Below are 15386 nucleotides of genomic sequence, written 5' to 3' on the forward strand. Positions count from 1 at the left end.
CCTGACTGGCTCCCTCGCCCCTGCTCAGCACGGCGCCGTAGGGTACTCAGCCCACGTCCGTGAAGTTAAAGGCCGGATCGTGCGGCGCCGCCTCGCCTCCAACGGCGCTTCCTCCTCGGCCTGCACCGTGCTGGTCACAGCGGCCCCGGAGCACCTCGGACACCCGGCCGGCAGTCGCCGGTGATGCGCGAGTGAGTAACTTCGCTCACCGCGGAGGAAAGCGAGGAGGCGCCTTCCACTTCCTCTCGCGCTGACTAACCCTGGCGCCCACCCCGCGCGTCCCGCCGCCCCGCCCCCGACAGGGCGTGGCCACGGCTCTAGGGGCGGGGAAACACCCATATTTGGCCTTATATGGGCAGTCGCGTCACGGGCGGCACTCATTCACATAAAACGCTGCGGGGCCGGCGGAATCCCCGGCTTCTGGAGCTGCGAGCAGCCAGTCTTGGTGTCCAGCGCCCGGGGCGGGAACGCGGAGTTGCGCCGCCGCTCGGGCGCCGGGAGAGTCGCCCTCCCGTGCTTCGCCCGCGGGCACCCTGGCCGTGGGCACCCGCGGGGCGCGCGGCGCGGGGCCGCTGGGCGGCGGCGGCATGAAGGTCACGTCGCTCGACGGGCGCCAGCTGCGCAAGATGCTCCGCAAGGAGGCGGCGGCGCGCTGCGTGGTGCTCGACTGCCGGCCCTACCTGGCCTTCGCCGCCTCGAGCGTGCGCGGCTCGCTCAACGTCAACCTCAACTCGGTTGTGCTGCGGCGGGCACGGGGCGGCACGGTGTCGGCGCGCTACGTGCTGCCCGACGAGGCGGCGCGCGCGCGGCTCCTGCAGGAGGGTGGTGGTGGCGTGGCGGCCGTGGTGGTGCTGGACCAGGGGAGCCGCCACTGGCAGAAGCTGCGAGAGGAGAGCGCCGCGCGCGTCGTGCTCACATCGCTGCTCGCCTGCCTGCCCGCTGGCCCGCGGGTCTACTTCCTCAAAGGTGAGCGCACTGGGTCCCTGCCACACTCGCCCCTCCCGCGCTCCCGGCTGCCCTCCCTGCGCCGGGGCGCCCTCCTGTTCACCTCCGGACCGAAAGAGTCACTACCTACCGGAGTCTGCACCCTGGGGTTTGACGTGCGCCTGGGAGGGTACTGCAAATGTCGGCGCTCCGACCTCCCCCCCTCCCCACCCGTGTTCCTCGAAAGCGCCTGGCAGCCTGTGTGTCCGCCGGACTGGGTAGAGTTGATTATGCCGCGGGGGCTGCTGCTGTTTAGCAGTTCGGGGGCTGTCAGCTCGTGCTGGGCTCCAGCCCCATTTCCAGACGCGAGCTTCGCAGCTGTCGCTAGGGTCAGGGCTTGGGACCTTTCTGATATACTGATCTGGCGGGATCAGCAGGTCGCGACCCCTTCCCCCCGGCGTGGCTCCGCGGTGTCCCCCTTCCTCTCGCCTAGCCAGCTGCAGTACGTCAGGCCGGGTCTTCACCGACCCCTCTCGCCTTTTTGACCTGACGAGTCCCTTCGCTTCCTTTCCATTTCATTTTATTGCTTTTTATTGTTTCCCTTCGGCCTCTTCTCCCCTTCTGGGTCTTTCTCTAGCTCAGTTTGGAGCTCACACCCTTCCCACCGTCTTTTTACCTCCTCCCTCCGCCCCAGGATTATCCCTGGGACCAGTCCAGAGCTGAGCCTACAGCCGGCCAGCCAGGAAATAGAGGTGCGCGAGGGCAAGGTAGTGTGGATATTTTGCGGCCTTTGATTTGACACCTCCTGGAGCTACCGCCACAGGCCTGCCTACTTCACCTGCTGGGAAGATAACTTTGGTTTCTGGTGGGTGGGTGGGTGATTGACTCTGAAAGTCCAAAGCATTGGTTTTTCTGGGTCACTTCCTATGACTGCTTCTGCATTGTATTTGAACCTCAAATAACACCCGGGGAGACCTGACCCACATGCAGAGATGAGGGCTTAGCCCCAGCAGGGCCCCAAGGCCGTGCCAGCCCTGGCGCGGACACCTTGGGATGTAACAGTGATGGGGATCAGAGCTCGGTGCAGGGAGCCGGCGCCAAGAGTTAGGAGTCTGTTTTAAAGCCATGCAACTTGAGTTTCACACACTCCGGGCCAGGAAGATTCTGGAGACAGTTCCTCTCTCTGCTAGCACCTCCTGCAGACTGTCCCCTGTTGATTTCCTGTTGGAGAAATAACGGAGGTAGATGGTAATCGTCCTTCTGGCAGCCTAGCCCTCAGGGGATGGAGGGGTGGCCTTCTGACTCTGCCGAGGTTTCAGCGTGGCTCCTGATTTCTTTCTCTTCCTAGTATGGTTTTTGTCTCCTGTTCTTAGGAAAAGTTTCTGCCTCCTCAGTAGCATGCAAAGGGGTTCCAGGAGACCCTGGTCCCCCCTCTGCTCTCCATGCTTCTCTAAGTGGGCCCCACTGACAGTTTAGAAGTTATTGCCACAAATTAGGCAGTTCTGTAGACTCAAATCTCAGGAAAACTGTGTTAAAATGTTTTTTAAAAGAAGGCAACATACACAGGTACAAATTTGAACAGCATGAAGGCTGTGTGATGTGAAGCGGGTTTTCAGCACAGCTTAGAAACCAGTTCCACTCCCCACAGACAGTTGTCAACTATTTCTTGTTTACCTTTAGATAACTTTTCATAAATATCTTAGATTGATTTTGTATGGTCCCTGTCCTGCCTCTTGTACGCGCCTAGATCTTGGAGATTTGTCCGAATCTGACCATACATGTCTGTTTTACGTTTAACCGGTCTCCTGTAATGGCCATTAGGTTGCTTCTGACCTCACTGTTCAAGCAGTGCTGTAGATCTCCTGTCCATGTGCTCCTGTGTGTGCTGTGTCTTTCAGTAGTAAATCATGAGAATTGCCAGGTTGAGTTATGTGCATTTAAAATTTCAGTAGAAATTGCTTCATGCCTACCCTTAGAACACTACTAAACTTTAAATTGTTGCCACAGAACATTTTTATTTCTTAACAAGTGTGCAGATAGGAGTTCAGGTTTTAATCTGGTGGCATCTCAGATCTTGGACGGGGGCAATGCCTTTTTACACTTTCCATAATCCCCTGTCCCCAAACAACCACTAAAATGAAATAGTGATGACTGAATTGCGTGGTCAGTGCTCATTTATATATAGTGTCCGTGCTCTCTCTGTTCCTGGTAATGTGGTGGTGATTGAAAGCAGACTTACTCACTCCAAAAGAAGGCTGAAATAGCTCTAAGAATTGCCATGGCTTTTGCAACTCAAATGAGGCACCAGAGAGGAATGTTCTGTCTCTCCACACCTCTGATGGGAGTGGGTGAAAGACTGAGACCATCTAATCTGGAGGATTCCTCTGAATCCCAGCTTCAAGAGGCAGGGCCCTGTTTATCTGTCCCTCAACTAAACTGAGACTCCGTTGTCCTGCCTTATTTTGTCAACAGCAGGCAGGATCCAGCCCACACCCAGAGCTCCTATCTGTCCTGATAGTCAACTCTGAAGTGATTTATTTAAAGCCAAAAGATGGGGTAGCCTGAAAATTCCTCTTCCCCAAGCCTCGTCATCGAGTTTGGGAGGGCCCAGGTCATTCTTAACTCCAAATTCCCATCCAAAATCCTTGTCTCCTGGAACTCATAATGTTGAGGTCCAGGCACAGCAAGTGATCAGTGGTTTACTGACTACGGATATGTCTTCCAAGGAAGCTGTGGGTCAGTGTGAGTCTGTGCCATTCTCTCTGAGTGCTGGAAAGGGGCTTAGGGGCTATAGCGGAGCTTGAGAAGCTAAGCCGCCTATACCAACACCTTGCACCTCTGCTGTGGCCTCCCGCTGTGGTGCGGAGCATGGTCATTGAGGAGGACCAGGAGCTCATGGGCAGGTGCAATGGGCTGGCAATGGGCTGTTTGTGAGGTGACCACAGGGGAGATTTGGGTGTACAAAGGGGGGTGGGGCAGTTCCAGCGAGCTGAGAGGAAGCAGTAATGGCAAGATGACTCATTCTAGGAATTGGCTGCAGCTTCTGGGAGGGAGTTGGAGACTGCCTTGTAATCCATTAACCATTTGTCTACTGCAGGGCTTTTAAAAAGCCAGCATCACAACACCCAAAGTCAGAGGCGAAAAAGGGGTTCTTTGGAAAATTTCTGGTCTCAGAATGAATGTTTAATGGATTTAACTCCAAGTGAATTCTGTGGGCCAGAAGCAGACAGAAGTGGGCTTTCTGGAGGCCCTAGGAAATGAAATGCCTCAGGTTGCTCTGGGTCAGCAGCAAAGGAGTTTCCCAAGCAAGGCTAGCCTGTTCACCCGGCAGTCGTCAGCATTCAGAGGGTTCCAAGGCCGGTTTTTCATTTGGTTCTTCCCTACTCAGTCTAAAGTCTAATGGGCCCAAGACGGCTTACTTTCATTTGTGCTAGTTTCTGTGACTTGCTCAGAGGGTCATTTTTACCTTAAACAATCCATCTGGAGAGGTATAAATGTAATATTAAGGATTCTGAGTCATACATGCCTTAAGTTGACTTATTGAAGGAGGCATGCAGGAGGAGTAGGGGAGAACTAAGGAAGGTGGGGATAATTAGAAGGTAGGGTGGTCAGGAAGGGGAAAGAGATAGTTTTTGCTCATGAGGGCTGAGAATTAAATTCAGAAGTCCTCATTGTTTCAGTTGGTTTATAAGGTAATTAAATGGATTAATGACTACAAATTGGACCTGGAAAGGACTGTCAGCAGTGTTCTTAGCACCTTGGGAGTGAGAGGCAGTGAGGCTGTGAGGCTGTTTTACTGCCCTGAGTTGAAACCTCTTATCTGCCCCCATTTCCTTATGAATGGAGGAGGTTCCAACTAGAATCCTGCTTAGAGCAGATGGGCTGGGGAAGAAGCCACTTTAGGAGCCTGTCTTTCCGCCAATTAATGAAATTTTGCATAATCACACCTTTTTTTTTTTTTTTTTTAGATGAATGAGAGAAAATAGGCTTTGTTTTCTGGAGAGATTTGGTTAATATTTGCCAGATGCTAGATATTTTCTTTCACAGTTTAAGCTGCTTCTGATAGACACAAAAAGTTAATCATTGCCTCGGACCGAGTTCTTTTTAGAGGTTTGTGTGTGCGTATAGCCCCTTTCTAGTATAAATTTGTTTGCTGGTTTTGCTCAATTTTTAATGTCCAGAATCTATATTGTCCTAATTTTTTTTAACTATGTTAACATTGAGTGTATTGATTAACTTGGTATTTTCTGACAGCATGAGAAATTGATGCTTATCGTCTATCTCACCTTTTTATTTGTTTTGTAGGGGGATATGAGACCTTCTACTCAGAATATCCCGAGTGTTGCGTGGATGTAAAACCCATTTCACAAGAGATGATTGAGAGTGAGCGAGCCCTCATCAGCCAGTGTGGAAAACCAGTCAGCTACAGGCCAGCTTATGACCAGGTACGTGATGGGGAAGAGGTATCCTGAGTGGTATTCTGGGCTCCTGTCTCCCCTTCCTTCCTCAGCACCTGACTGTTCTCTTCCCATTCAGCAATGATGCTTAGTTCTTTTGTGGATCAGGGTGTTGGCAAAATCCCCTGGCTTTAGGGAGCCTCTGTTGCTTGCCAGTTTGAGTTTCCATCCAAGAGTAAATGGGCTTCCTTCCAGCAAACAAGCTGACAAGAGCAAACCAGCCTCAGGATGCTTGGCAGCTTCTGGGGAAAAGGGGAAGTGAAAGATACATTATTGTCATCTGGCTTCGGAGGTTCAGAGAAGCTTTAAAATACTGGTCTAGGTTTCCCTGAAGACATCTCAGAGCTGACTTTCAGGCTTCCTGTGTTGCTTTTCTTTGTAATTGTCCAGGCTCTGCGGTTTCTGCAGACCATCTTAGTACCTGTCAAGGTGTGTCTTGTTGGTACGTTTAACTGAAACTGGTGTGGGGGAGTGCTGTAGAGAAAGTCCTGTTTGGGTGGCTAAGTAGCCTACTCTAGGGGGTTCTTAGGCTTGCAGTTCCACAGATACTGAAACCAAAGGAAATCAGAAGATACTAGAGGGCTTCATGTTTCCGTAAACTAGTGGGTTTTGTTTTTCTTCAGGAAATGAATGCTTTGCGATAACTCACTAAAGGGAAAAATAAAGTGGAAGGGGGTTACCTAGCACCACCAGGAAGATGAAAACACTGGTGAGAATCCAAATCTGGCAGAAACCAGAGATCAGAACCTGCGTACCCATTTTACAGAAGGGAAGAGAAGTGTTCTATGACAAGTGAGATGATTGATTTTTCAGAGTCCTGAGGCTGGTTCAAGGCAGCATGAGGCTCGGAACCCCTTTCTCTCAGCTCCCTGTTCTGGTTATTTAGGACCTTCTTCTGTTTTCCATATGGCCTTTAAGCTAGACACCTAACCTGGTGGGAGTAACCTTTCAAACTTTTCACATAAATCAAGAACATACCCAAATCATAAGAAGAAAGATTTCTAGATGCTAAAATGCCAGCTCCCTGCCATGAGCAAAACCCTGTCCCTAGGGATAAACTTCGAAGTAAAGCCAGGTGACCTTTTCTTGAATGGGCTCCTTGGTCAGGAAGCCTATTAGCTTGTCCAGATGCCAGGGTTAGGATTTTGTTTGTTTTCCTTTATTAAACATTCTTACAGTATATGACCAACCCGTGGCTTTCAAGCTGTGGACATCCGGCCTGGCTAGATTTCTACTTTTGCTTGTTTGTTTGGGTTGTGTTTCCCCCCCCATTTCTCAGAAAGTGAAAGAGAAATAAGAGTTGGCAGAATGTTGTGAAAGTACATCACGTCTTTGGTGAAGCAAGGGGTGAGAAGGCCCTGATGTGTCTTCAAGATTCATCTGGGGAACCCCCTATTGCTACTTCTTAGAAACGCTTCTGCATTAGAGCAGTCAGGTGAGGACGTGTTAACCTTTGGGGTTTCTGAAGGCCTTTGGTTTCTTCCTCTTGGTCTAAACAGAAGTTCAAAAAGGGAAAGAAATGTAGTTTCAGGGGCGTGTTGGGCTGAAACTCCAAAAGAAATTGGATGGGATCCCAGGTCTGGGGTATCAGCAATTTCCAGGCACTTGGGAGAGGAAGAGATCTTAAGTCAACCATCCAGCCTGCTCCTTGGAGGGTGAGCCAGTTAGTGCCTCTTGGTGGGGACCCATAAGTCCTCAGTGGCCACGTGAATCTGTACTTGGAACTCTGACACCTTTCCAAAGAACTTTCTACCACCTCTGCTGTTTTCCTGGTATCTAGTTGGTGGTGATGCTATGCCCAGGGACTGTGTCCAGCTCAGGCCAGGACCAGACCTGCATAGATTGCTTAAAACCCTGTGCCTTACCCAGGGAGGGAAGCCATGTTCTGTTCATTCTTCAGTCTCGATGACAATGGTAGCTATGTAACGTGCCAGGTTTTAATACATTCATTATCCCATTTACACCTTACCAATTATGCAGAGAGGATAGGTATCATCCCCAGTTTAGAGATGAAGGGTCATAGGTTAAGGAAGCTGTCCAAGATCACATCAGGTAGTAAGTATGGAGCCCTGGAACTTAACCAAGAGCTCTGCAGTCTGACACCCAAGCCCAGGTTCTTAACGGTTGCACCACATTGCCACCAGGAAGGCTGCTCTGTACGCATAGAAATTTGGGGAGGTTTCGAGGAGGGGATGCAGATGGACATTTTATCTCTAGAGGAACAGAGGAAAGAAGGGAATTTTTTCCTTCCTGTCTACCTGAAATACTTGCTTTCTCATAATGATCACTATTGAAATGGAGTCAGACAAGTCCTTGCATCTTATGCTAAGCAGTTTTGGGTTTAGCTCAGCTCTGCCACTGACTAGCTCTGACTTGGACAAGTTATTTAATGCATCTGAGCCTTAAGTTGCCCATCTGTAAAATGGGAATAACCTACCTTACAGATTTTGTCGTGAAATTGGTATGATGTAGGCGCATCTAAAGTGTTAAGCCCAGAGGCCATCCATAGTAGATGCTGATAAAAATACCAGTTGTTATTATTATCTTTGTAAAATCCTCTGTAATTTTCTTCCAAGTGACTGAACTGGCCTTTGCTTAAACACTTGACTTCTTAGGAAACAAAAAGCTAATGCCGGGTGCAGGGTAAATTGAGAATTGCCTGTGTCTGGCCCTTGTCCCATGCACCCTTCCCTGTTATGGATCTGACTGAGAGTTTCCATTCCGCTCTTATTCCAGGACAGGAAATGGAAACACAGGAAGCAGATGGCTGGCATGGGAAAGGCTCCCAAAAACACAGCCACTGTCACCATGTTTCCCTCTCAGTCTCTTAAGGGCTCCCATTTTTCTTTTTTTTTTTTTGAGACGGAGTCTCGCTCTGTCACCCAGGCTGGAGTGCAGTGGCTCGATCTCACCTCACTGCAACCTCCACTTCCAGGGTTCAAGTCATTCTCCTGCTTCAGCCTCCCTAGTAGCTGGGACTACTGACGTGTACCACCATACCCAGCTAATTTTTTTGTATTTTTAGTAGAGACAGGGTTTCACCCATGTTAGCCAGGATGGTCTTGATATCCTGACCTTGTGATCTGCCCGCCTCGGCCTCCCAAAGTGCTGGGATTACAGGTGTGAGCCACTACACCCTGCCGGGCTCCCATTTTACCAACCATCTCTGGTTTTTCTTGCCACCTTTAGAACCCTGTAAAGAGACAGCCAGGGTCTAACTAGCAGTTCGTTTTAGCTTTGCCTCAAGGTGGATGGTCTCTGGTTCCCCCTTGACTAGAAACCTGGGGTGTGGGTACCCTCCCAAAAGGGTGGCTCTGTAAGCAGGTTTCACCCGCATCGCCAACAAAACCCTGTGTGAAGAAGGTCAGAGGTGGGGGAAGCCCCTCTGCTTGTGGCCTGACAATGTTTTTTATCTAAAGATTCTGGGTAGGTAGTGGTTATTTTTATTTCTAAGAAGCATACTTTTTTGTGGGGGTGGAGGTGCATTTTAACATCTCTAAAACTTGGATGCTTCTTAGGATCAACAGTGTCTTAGGTTTGATGAAATATGCTGTATAGGCTAGACTTGGTGGCTCACCTGTAATCCCAGCACTTTGGAAGGCTGAGGTGGGAAGATTGCTTGAGGCCAGGAGTTTAAGACCATTCTGGGCAATGTAGCAAGAACTCATCTCTACAAAAAAAATGAAATTAGGCAGGCATGGTGGTGCATGTCTGTAGTCCCAGCTACGCGGGAGGCTGAGATGGTAGGATCTCTTGAGCCTAGGAATTCAAGATTACAGTGAGCTATGATCGTGCCACTGTACTCCAGCCTGCATAATAGAGCAAGACCCTGTCTTTCCAAAACGGAAAAGAAAATATGCTATAGAAAATGTTAAGGCTGTAAAGGACACACACCATGTGAGTCCTGCTCCATTTTACCTATGTGGAAAGTGAAACTGTCCCAAGGCAAAGGGACTTGCCATGGTATTCTCAGGGCTGCTGTAACTTTAACACGGGCCTGTCGATTTTCCCATCATGCCATGTGGCTTCTCATCCTTGTCAGCGCAGGAAGGCCGCCGGCATTTCCTGCCTCCTTGATATGTGCAAAAAAGTGAACTCTCTGCTGTGTGGATGTTGCTGTCATTGAGGCAGTCACACAAGGTAGAGAGTTAACCAGGATGGAGGTACCACCCACATGCAGTTGAAAACTGCCCTGGCTCTGAACTCTCTACTTTGGAAACCAGAAAGGGAACCGCCCATCTTAAGAAACAAATAAGTCAGGGTTGTTTTTTCCTCTCTTGAATGAACAAGCTAATTCAATATTTCCTGATTATCCTTTGTCCCTGCTTCCAGGGTGGCCCAGTTGAAATCCTTCCCTTCCTCTACCTTGGAAGTGCCTACCATGCATCCAAGTGTGAGTTCCTCGCCAACCTGCACATCACAGCCCTGCTGAATGTCTCCCGACGGACCTCCGAGGCCTGCACGACCCACCTACACTACAAATGGATCCCTGTGGAAGACAGCCACACGGCTGACATTAGCTCCCACTTTCAAGAAGCAATAGACTTCATTGGTAGGTTTAGCCATTCCCCCTCAGTTATTTTGGGAGTCCCGTTGGGGCATGTGTTCTTGCCTTTTGATGTCCTGTGGAGGCCATCTTCACTGAAAGAAAAGTGTCTTGTATATGCAGCTGCCAAGAGTTGGAGCCAACATGGGATAAACCCAGAAAGGTAGAAGGGAGGATTTAAGTTGCTATTAATAGGAGCTTTAATTTTCAAGATAAATGAATGAATCTAATTTCATGGCAGTACTTGCTGCCGATCTTGTGATTGTTTCTAGCTGGGCAGGAGCTGAGTGCATCCCTGAGTAATGCTCCACACGAGGAAAGTGGGGGAAGAACCTCCCTAACCATGCTTCTACGCAGGTTGGGTTTATTTTTAAAACCAAACAGAAGGATTCAGAGAGGACTACTTATGCACTGAGCCCCAAGGGCCCCCAGCAACTCTCTGTACTTTTGGCGAACAGCTTTGGGGCAATTTGTTTTGCATTTTCAGCTAATTTTGGATTAAAGATAGCACTTGACTCAAGCTCAGTGCTGTATGCACACAAAAATTGGCATCTTTTGCATGCTTTCTTCATTCTTGTAAGACTGTTATCATTTATTCCATTGCGTAGACCTGAAAACCAAGGCCTTGGCCTCTGGTGCCTCTGCCAGTAAAGGGCTGTGGCCTTAGGGTTTCCAGGTACTCTGTGTGGCCTGGATTGTTCTCCCATTTGGCATCTTCTCCTCCCACATTTTGCTCCTTAGCAGGCTGCCCTGACTTTTGTCTGTCTCAAATTTGCAAGTACCACTCCCTAACCTTTTGGTCATGCCCCCCTTTCCAGCGCCCATTTTCTTCTTTGACATAGGGAGTTGATGAAACTGATGCATGATATTCCTGTATCTTGTTCCAAGGGATGTTGGAGGAAGAAAGGCAGGTGTTAGCACGGCACTAATTACTTAGTCCAAGTATCAGTTAAAAGCCCCCCTTGAGCCACATGGTGGCCCTCAGATCACTGCACAATTTCTGCTCCTCAGGAAACCCTGACGAGAAACTCATCAGAAGCAAAAGGCTGAGCCTGTCCTGCTTGTCCCCTGAGCCTCTGGGTTGAGATGATTCCTTTGGAGTCTGAAAGGCAGCCAAAGTGATGGTTCAGGGTGGGAACCCCTTGACTTGTTCTCCCTGTCCCTGGGAATGCCTTGCCCTTCTCAGCCTGCTATTTAATTACCTAAGTAGCTACTTCATGAGGTCATGAAACCCGCCCCCATCCAGTTCTCAGAACCCTGCCTCCCTGTCCTCTGTGTGTATTGTGTCTATGTACACTCAATCCACAAACCCACAGTATTTTGAAAGCACAGGATGCTTTTTCCCAAACTCCTTTCCCTGCTAGTGGAAGGAGAGACTGGGCCTGCCCATTGAGCCATGTGCTGAATATACAATCACCCCTTCCACGGGAGGAGGGCCATGCGGAAGGCAGGCCCTGAGGTGTCGAGTGGGCTCCAGAGGCAATGTACTCTGGACCTTTGCATTCTTGGATGTGGCACGAGGCCAGTTAAAAGCTAAACTTCCAAGGAGGCCAGCAGAGGAGCGAAGGTAAATAGGAGTCACGATCCTGTAATTCTAGGGACTTTGGTCTCCCCTTTGAACTAATTTAGAGACTGTTTTGTTGTTTCTTCTGATTCAGACTGAATTGGAGGACACCTCTATTGAACTGCTTTGGGATATCCTGTGGGGTTTTTGTTCAGATGGGGAAACTCCCTGATGCCTCAGAAATTTTACCTTTCAGATCTTGCAGATTGATTTGCATACTTTGACCTTGGGGCAGGGAAGTAGAGGATGGTAAGGGGAATGACTTTTTTTTTCTCTTGGCCCTTCAAAATCTCAAATGTTGTTGTGTACTGTGGCCTGCATAGTGCCGGCTACATCTAACTTCCTGTGATATAATTTGTTTCCTCACTAGCAAGAGAGGGAATCAGAAAGACCCTTTTTTGTGGATTTGATGTGTACACATCTTTAACCTTTTATCCCTTCCCATTTTTAATAGTTGTAGCTGGTTTTCTGGGGGTGGGGCTGAAGGGTAGAGCAGGAAGGGAGGCATCCTCCCTTTTTGTCATATTGAGCTAAAGAATGCTAACTGATGGTGGTAGCTTTATAGCAGTGACTCCCATTGTTGAGCAAGATGGAATTTGTGAAAGCCATTTATATCCTCCGTCTAGTAGGCGTCACTTAGCAAGGGCTATAATTAGTGGCCTGCGCTATTTATTGTGTGTTTGCTGGTGAGAACCCTGGGAGCTGAGCCAGGCATCCTGCCCTGGCACAGCAGGAAGGGGTGCCCGGAGAGGCTGCAAGGCCTCTACCAGGATCGGGGTTAGGTTGTTACCCTTAGAATCAGACCTGGAGAGGCCAGAGTTGCTTCTTCAAGTCATCCTTTGAGTCTGGGATGCTCTCCTTAGAAAAATGTGTGTCGCTGGCCGGACATGGTGGCTCACATCTGTAATCCCAGCACTTTGGGAGGCTGAGTCGGGCGGGTCACCTGAGGTCAGGAGTTCGAGACCAGCCTGGCCAACATGGTGTAGCTCTGTCTCTACTAAAAATACAAAAAACTAGCCGGGTGTGGTGGTGCCTATAGTCCCAGCTACTGGGAAGACTGAAGCAGGAGAATCACTTGAACCCGGGAGGCGGAGGTTGCAGTGAGCCAAGATCATGCCACTGCACTCCAGCCTGGGCAACAGAGAGAGACTGTCTCAAAAAAAGAAAGACAAAAAAGGAAAAAGAAAAATGTGCATGGCCAATAAAAATGTGCACAATTTTAAGGATTTTCCAATGCCCTCTTGAAACCATCAGTGGAGGCTGGGCACGGCGGCTCATGCCTATAATTTCAGCATTTTGGGAGGCCAAAGCGGTGGATCACCTGAGGTCAGGAGTTCGAGACCAGCCTGGCCAACATGGTGTAGCCCCGTCTCTACTAAAAATATAAAAATAATTAGCCAAGCCTGTTAGTGGATGCCTGTAATCCCAGCTACTTGGGAGGCTGAGGCAGGAGAATTGCTTGAACCCAGGTGGCAGAGGGTACAGTGAGCCAAGATTGCGCCACTGTACTCCAGCCTGGGCAACAAAAACGAAACTCCATCTCACAAAAAAAAAAAAAACCATCAGTGGAACCTAAGTTAAGATGGCATCACCAAGAAGGAACTTCTCCAAGTCCATGGCCTCCAGAGGTCAAATCTGCAAGTATCCTGGGGAACTGTGAAGCCGCTGTAAGGAATATAAAGATCCTACTTAGGGATCTTTTGCTGTGACCCCAAAAGCTGTCTTCTCACCAGTGGGGATGAAGAACTGGCAGAAGTGTAGTGTAGGGCCACAGCTCTTAGGCACAACAGTTTGCTAACTAGGTCACTCCAGTGTTTGATTCTCATGTTTTGCCATTGTCCTTAGATTCCAATGCCAACTCACTCCCACCATCTTTTCTTCCTTCCAGACTGTGTCAGGGAAAAGGGAGGCAAGGTCTTGGTCCACTGTGAGGCTGGGATCTCCCGTTCACCCACCATCTGCATGGCTTACCTTATGAAGACCAAGCAGTTCCGCCTGAAGGAGGCCTTCGATTATATCAAGCAGAGGAGGGGTTTGGTCTCACCCAACTTTGGCTTCATGGGCCAGCTCTTGCAGTACGAATCTGAGATCCTGCCCTCCACGCCCAAGCCCCAGCCTCCCTCCTGCCAAGGGGAGGCAGCAGGCTCTTCATTGATAGGCCATTTGCAGACACTGAGCCCTGGCACGCAGGGTGCCTACTGCACATTCCCTGCCTCGGTGCTGGCGCCGGTGCCCACCCACTCGACAGTCCCGGAGCTCAGCAGAAGCCCTGTGGCCACAGCCACATCTTGCTAAAACTGGGATGGAGGAACCAGCCCAACCCCAAGAGCAACTGTGATTTTTGGTTTTAAGACTCATGGACATTTCATACCTGTGCAATACTGAAGACCTCACTCTGTCATGCTGCCCCAGTGAGACAATGAGTGGTCACCAGGCTTGCAAATGAACTTCAGACGGACCTCAGGGTAGGTTCTCGGGACTGAAGGAAGGCCAAGCCATTAGGGGAGCACAGCATGTGCTGACTACTGTACTTCCAGACTCCCTTCCCTCTCAGGACTGCCCAGTCCTTGCACCTCAAAGTTCGCCTTTTCATTTCAAGCGTAAGGCAATAAATACCTGCAGCAACATGGGAGAAAGAAGTTGCTGGACCAGGAGAAAAGGCAGTTACGAAGCCAATTCATTTTGAAGGAAGCACAATTTCCACCTTATTTTTTGAACTTTGGCAGTTTAAATGTCTGTCTCCGTTGCTTCACGGCGTAAGCTGATCACCTTCTAGTTGGGAAAGTAACCCTACAGGGTTTGTAGGGACATGATGAGTCTTCTGATTTGAAGCCTGAAATGTTTTTTTAGATACCCTCTTGGGTCCAGTGAGGCAGTTGGTTGAAGTAGCAAGAAGTTGGCTTTTCTGGTTTTTTTTTTTTGGCCGTGGGTTCTTCACTGACCTTGGACTTTGGCATGATTCTTATTCATACTTGAACTTGCCTCATTCCACCTCTTCTCAGAGCAGCTCTTCATTTGAGAAAAGAGCTTTTCAGATCATAGACCAAAAATAGTCATCCCCTCGAGGTGGTGGCAGTAGATGCCTGGAGGAAAAGGGTACTTGCTGTGTATCCTGGGTCAGTGGTGTTGAGCACTGGTTTCCTCAGCTTTCTGTCCTTCTGTGTGCTTATGTCTCTTGTGACAGTTGTTTTCCTTCCTGCCCCTGGAGGTTGTCTTCAAGCTGTGGACTTCTGGGATTTACAGATTTTGCAATGTGGTACTACCTTTTTTTTTTGTCTGTTGGTTATTTCTCCAGGGGAAAAGGCAATAATTTTCTAAAACCCATGTGAATGTGAAGAAAAGCAGTATGTTGATGGTTGTTGTTTTTTATAGTGTAAAATAAAAATAGTAAAAGGAAAAAGCACTTCTTCATGTTGTCGGTGATTTGGGATAAGGTAGGAATACCTTTGGGTGGGGACCCAGCCTGCTTCACTGGGATTTATTTCTAAATGAACCACAGGGTGGTGGTGGTGGAGGTGCAGCTTTTGGTGTGACGATACAGAATGTTGCTTTCCAACTGAGGGTTTCCCTAAGCTCACTTGTAAGAGGAGTCCTTGGTGCAGGCCTCACAGGGAGGTGATCAGAGTATCTGCCCACTCAGGGCCCTGCACTCCCATCACAGTAGGCAAAAAGCTCTCCTTGAACCTCAGATTCCTCAGCTGTGAAAAGAGCGAACTGAGTTAGATGATCCCAAGAGTCCCTTAAAGCATAAGGCCCTTGGTTCCAGTAAACCTGAGTGCCAAGCTTGTGACCAGCCTCCTCCCTCCAGTGCCTGGCACATGGCAGACTCAGAAAAGGCTGGGTAAGTGGCCAAGGGATGGAGAAGTGAATGAGGTGATGGTTTGCCTTGCCTGCC

General features: G+C 49.3%; 1 protein-coding gene across 1 annotated transcript; it reads left to right on the forward strand.

Annotated features, from left to right (window-relative positions):
- The first annotated feature begins 415 nt into the window (after positions 1–415).
- On the forward strand, positions 416–14891 carry DUSP5 (dual specificity phosphatase 5). The gene is made up of 4 exons (XM_009010268.2): positions 416–966; positions 5230–5369; positions 9714–9933; positions 13380–14891. Exons 1-4 carry the CDS (start codon positions 588–590, stop codon positions 13784–13786), a joined length of 1146 nt encoding a protein of 381 aa, XP_009008516.1. The 5' UTR covers positions 416–587; the 3' UTR covers positions 13787–14891.
- Positions 14892–15386: the final 495 nt, after the last annotated feature.

This window comes from Callithrix jacchus, chromosome 12 (genome assembly GCF_049354715.1).
Source record: "Callithrix jacchus isolate 240 chromosome 12, calJac240_pri, whole genome shotgun sequence".
Classification (NCBI taxonomy): domain Eukaryota; kingdom Metazoa; phylum Chordata; class Mammalia; order Primates; family Cebidae; genus Callithrix; species Callithrix jacchus.